Source organism: Nestor notabilis, unplaced genomic scaffold (assembly GCF_000696875.1).
Source record: "Nestor notabilis isolate BGI_N333 unplaced genomic scaffold, ASM69687v1 scaffold21906, whole genome shotgun sequence".
NCBI classification, from domain to species: Eukaryota; Metazoa; Chordata; class Aves; order Psittaciformes; family Psittacidae; genus Nestor; species Nestor notabilis.
This window is the reverse complement of record NW_009932681.1, coordinates 1-5,500: the sequence shown is the minus strand read 5'-3', so window position 1 is coordinate 5,500 and position 5,500 is coordinate 1. Positions and strand designations below refer to the sequence as shown.

At 45.0% G+C, this 5,500-nt stretch overlaps 1 protein-coding gene across 1 annotated transcript; it reads right to left on the bottom strand.

Moving 5' to 3' along the window:
* Positions 1-137: 137 nt before the first annotated feature.
* On the bottom strand, positions 138-5,484 carry SF3A3 (splicing factor 3a, subunit 3, 60kDa; the record flags this gene model as incomplete). Its single annotated transcript, XM_010016530.1, has 14 exons — positions 138-228; positions 676-786; positions 873-1,037; positions 1,459-1,528; positions 1,813-1,895; positions 2,111-2,165; positions 2,265-2,332; positions 2,670-2,738; positions 3,090-3,228; positions 3,579-3,661; positions 4,000-4,091; positions 4,412-4,484; positions 4,889-4,994; positions 5,432-5,484. Coding segments are annotated over 14 exons (1,258 nt in total), but the record flags the coding sequence as incomplete, so codon positions are not given.
* Between the last annotated feature and the right edge of the window lie 16 nt (positions 5,485-5,500).

Here is a 5,500-nt window from a genome sequence, read left to right as displayed (position 1 = left end):
GGCTGTCTCAAGGAGCCGGGGGGCGGGCACTAGGACCTGGGGGGGCCGGCTCTGTAACCTGGGGGCGGGCACTAGGACCCGTGGGGTGGGCACTAGTGTTCACAGCAGAAGTTCCCTGTTCTGCCGTCAGTACTTACAGGAGACTGCATCCTCAATCTGTGTGACATTGGCAAAATGTGCAGTGTTGGGAATTCCCAGGCATCTCATTCCGTGAGCATGTCGCCATTCCTGGGAAGAAGAGACATAAGACAGTGTACAAGAGGGAATGCCACTTTATCTGCAACGCCGAAGACATGCGAACATCTGGACAGGGTGAAACAAGTACCAACCAAAACACAAATCTACACACAGCCCTGAAAACCTCCATTCGAATATTTTTCCTATGCTTTAGACAGTGTAATGTACAACAGGCTGTCAGCCAAGAGCCACTGTACAAACCAGACCTGGACACTGCAATTATTAGTGTTCAAACGAGAAGAAACCGGATAGAAACTGGCACAATACATCTACACAATGTATAGTTCCAATCGGAGGGCCCTCAGCATCAGCCCAAGCCCAAGCCCACACTTTGGCAGTGGAAAAAGTGCACCTGAGCACTCCACTGAATTACTAGTTATTTCTTATAAAGATTATCTGAACATGGTATTGATGTTTCTGTAGCAAAATGTTACTTACTGCAAAGTGACGCTGAAAAGCTTTGGGCCCTCGGTAGGTGTAGTTACCACAAATCTCACAGTTGTAGTTGATGTTTAAACCATGTAATTTATACAACCAGTATGGGATTGGCTGACAAGAGAAGAGAAATGAGGATTAGGTCAAACAGCAGAAGAGTGTGGAGTCGGTGACACCTCCCACTTTTCCAGCCCTGTTACCTTGCCATCCCAACCAAGAGGCAGGTTTTTAGGATTATAAATGATTTCATTTTCTTCATCTTCACTCTCGCTCTCACTGATCTGCTCCTCCTCCTCTTCCTCCCTCTCCTCCCCTGTCCGTGCTTGCTTACGCTGCACATTCTCATGAGTGAGGTGCCTCTGTTCCTAGAGTGAGAAAAGAGCAGGAATTGTTCACAGCAACAAAGGAAGGGCAAACTCTTGCTGCAAGACTTGGACATGAAATGGAAATTAACTTCATTGATGTGGTTCCCAGAAGCAAGAAACACCCCCAAAAAGACAAAACAGGCTTGCCCAGAACATGCAGCCTCTGGGTCTGGGGTAGACCTGAGACATGCCCATTCCTAAAAGCCTGCAAAATAATTATCTAGTGGAAATATAAATGTAATTCATCAGATTCTACTGACTGACAGAAAGAGCTATCTGCTAAAACGCACTTTAAAACTGTGGACATGAAAAGAACTCTTTTTACTGCCTACAAAAGCACTGGGTAAAGATGTGAATGACCTTTCAGTCACTGTCTGACAGCTCCAAAATAAAAACCCCCAAGACAGAATAAAATCCTTACCCCAAGAACTTCCACATACTCATAAATCTGAGCTTCCAGGAACGCAAGATCTTTATTTCTTTCAGTATCTCTGGAACGAGATAAAGGAACTTAATAAAGCCCATTCTAGAACTGCCAACATCATGTGTGCACTGAGTTCCTACAGACAAATTTGACTGTATACAGCAAGAAAGCAGAACCAAATGCCAAATAAACTGCACACAAACTCAGCTCTGGTGTCTTCCACTTGGACTATTGGGCCCAACATTAAAAGCTTCCAATACTCTAAGAATCTCTCCATGTGACGTCTATAGAACACTTCTCATCCAAGTGAAAAGAACACCCCCAACCTCAGAGTGACCTTTAAGAACTCACCTTTTGCTTCCTTTTGTCTTCGGATTCTTAGCGAACAAGGAAGGATCAAGTGCTTCAAGGGATTTGCCTTTTGTGCTAAAAAGCTTTTTTTAGTCCTGTGGAGAAGCAGGGAGGAGATGAGCCCAAACCCCAGTTTTACATTCCCTGAGAACTATTTGTATTCATGCCACAAAATTCTAAACGTAGCTTTTAAGAGCTCATGAGATTTCCTGTTATCTGTGTCTTCATTCCTTAAGCCAAATTCTTCCAAACAAGAGACTCCAGTACAGGACACTTCTCAACACAGGGGGTACATCACAGTATCCCCTGACTGGTTCTCCATATTTTGTCTTTCAAACATCATTGAGGTAACTCTTGTACAACAGAGAGAACAAATCGAGCATCCCATAAAGGAAGGCAAGCCAGGAAAACCTCAAAAGCTGAAAAGGAACTATAAAAAGACTGCAACTTACCCACCACATTTTAGTCCCAGGGCCAGTAAAGCTGATTTTAACCTGTCCAGTCCCAGGGAGGCCAATTCCTGTTCAATTAAATCATGACAGGAACTATTCAACAAACACAGTATGGTTGTACATTCCTTTTAACTCATTAGAAAAGACAAAAAACAATGAACAGCAAGAAAGGACTGCCAAGGGTGCATCATTCCTCACTGAAGAATAAGAAATGTGACATATTGGACCAGATCTTTCAAGTTACATTCCCCTAACAGGAGAAATTAAATCATCAGCATAAATCCAGGTTTTATCCAGCACAGAGCGAGAGAAAAGCACAGCAAGTCAAATTATGAAAAGGAACAAAATGATTAAGCTTTTACCTGCCCAAAACATAGCCCTAAGTGCAGAGTACTGAGAACTCACCTCCCAAGAGGAAAATGCTGAGAGGTCCAGGTGGGCTCCAGCATGAGTGAGTGCACTGCTGGTCTCTTTCTGCCGACAAAAGACACATACAAGATCTTCGTGACATCCTACCACACCACTTCATGCAATATTCTAACCTCGAGAAGAGCAGTTAACTTCACAGATAAAAATCCTCTCACTAAACCAAGAAGGGAACAATAGAAAAGCTACAAAATAGGCAAAGCTTAAAAAGGTTTGTTTCAAACCAGCTACGGTGGGTTTCAAACTCAAGGTGCTTTAAGCTGCATCTTTGTGAATACACAACCACACACCTCGCTATTAGACTTAACCTCAGGGATGACTTTACACGACTGAGCCACATTCACAAAGGGAAACCTCTCGCAGACACAGAAGCATGCGGGGAGCTCAGTGACTGCTCACCGGCCAGCCAGGGAACGTCCCGTTTTCCCACTTCTTCTCAAACTCAGTCTGAATTTTCCCAAAAAGTTCATTCTGGTCCAGCAACGGTTTCACTCGATCTGTGTAATCCTGCAGGTACTCAAGAAGCATTTCAAGGTACCTGGCAGAGGAAGCACGAGCACAGGTCAGTCAGTATCAACCTCTAACACTTCTCTAACCACATCTTCGGAAAGTAATCACCCTCTAGCACTCCACAGGGAGATCAGCAAGAGAATGACACATGATTTGTAGATGCAGCAGTTACCAGGACAAAACAAGGTCCTTCTACAGAGTAGAATGTGGCTTTCCACAGTGTTGCTGTGCTGCACATTTTCCCAGGGCTCAGACATGACTGAGTTACTACAGCTCAGCGACCCAACTTAACGTGAGTTGACTGTTGATTATACACTTAAGAAGCAAATTGCTTCTCATCAACTGTCACAAAAGAAGCAGGTAGGCAAAAAGGCTCACCTCTTATATTCAGCATTTTTTCTCTCCTTGGGAATATCAAAGAGCTGGTCAAATGTGGATAAGTAAGTGATATAATCCAATTTCTAAAAGGAAAAAGGTTGAGTCAGACTTTATACACATGCAGCCAAATTAACACCCAGTGTCCAGGTACCAGACCAGAAGGAAAGCACTAGCTCGTGCCATCATTCTGGAGTGGAGAAGCCGGGGGTCCTCAGGGGGCTAACACATTGCCTTAGACAACTATCAGCACTCAGCAGCAGCAAACAGAAGCTTTTTACAAGGCCATCACAACATTAACAATAGAGATACCAACTGAGAGACCAAGACAGCAGAGTCACAAAGCAGCACTCAGAATTCAGGTGCTGTCAAGGTGTATGTGGATCAAAGTGACTCTGAAATAGCTATTTGGAAATAAACTTACCTCTGATGATTTTAGGTTGATGTACTTGAGATAACAATCATGCAGATCCAGGTATCGGCCATACCCTTCCTCATCTGTGAACTCCACCAGGTCTGTAGGGAAGATCAGGAAACACTTTATTATGGGCTTCATCTTCTCTATTTATTACACATATACTTTAGAACTTGAAAAGGATTAATCCTGGACTAGTTCATGCTTAAGGGATATAAGTTGATCAGACATCTGACAGCTTCTCTGTGTAAGCACATTAGAACATTCCTCAGGAGGAAGAATTTAAACGACAGAAGAACAGTTTTCAGAAGCCACAAGGGAGGTAGAACTCTGAAGTGTGCAAACCAGATCAAACAACCCATTAAACAATGTCTCTCAAGCACCATATGTCCACTGGCCTCATAGAAAACTACACACTTACTTTGAGCCTCTTCACTGGGGTTGTCTCTGGCCTTCAGCAGTTCCTCAAACTCCACTGACATTGGAACACAGATCTTCAAGAACAGGCAGGAGTTACAGACGTTAGTTACTTCACCAACATCCCAGGAGAATTCATACACAAATCACCACAGAGAAGAGAAACAAGAGAACTCCTAAAGGTGCCCAAAGCGTTTCTTCACCATTAGTTCTGCACGGGCTAAAAAAGTCTCAGCAGCAAAACACGTCTGAGCAGAGAACATGGTCAGCATCTTCTATCCACACTGCTCACACAGGAGCTCACACACTGCCTCTGAAGCACTGCCCACCCTTGAACACCTTCTTTTCTCAAGCAACATTTTAGTGAACTTAGTATTGTATATTAAGGCAATTAAAGTGGGGAAAAAAAAAGCCTGTTGGTTGGAGGGATGGGGAAACCAGACCAGGAACCTCCTGCTGTTGGGAGCAGGCAACCACTCACCTCATTCGGGTGCTTCCGATGAAATTCCTTTATTTGTTTCAGCCTGTTGTAGAATTCTGCAAATTCATTTGGCCCTGAAATGGCGCTGAGCTCCTCCTTCCGTAAGCTGGGAGCACACGAAGGAGGGACAGGTTAAAGGGGAAGGAGAAACCCACCGACAGAGCCTTTCTCCAGGCCCAGTGCTGCGGTTTGATCACGCAAAGCTCTGCTAAGAGCGATTCCAGAGCCCAGACACGTCAGTGCTCAGCCTGCCAGGCTGACGGTGTGAGGCTCCGGGCCACGGCTCCACTTGGACATGGTGTAGTCTCCTCTTCCACACCCCCACAGCAACCCAGGGCCTCCCCCATTAAACCAGGCAAACAACAAAACGTGTATGCCCAGCATGGACGCAGCCAATGTGCAACCTGGGCCCTGCTCCAGCAGCTTTAGCCGCCAAAACCCGAATCCTGGTCTCACAGACCTCATGTATTTACAACTGACTTTGAACAGCCCCACCGGCAAGACACGCTCACGCAGCAGATGAGGTACCTGGAGAGCACTTACCCGTCCTTGTCATCATACAAGTCTCTCAGGTTGCCGCTCACCTCCATGTACCTCTAAAAGACAAAAGCA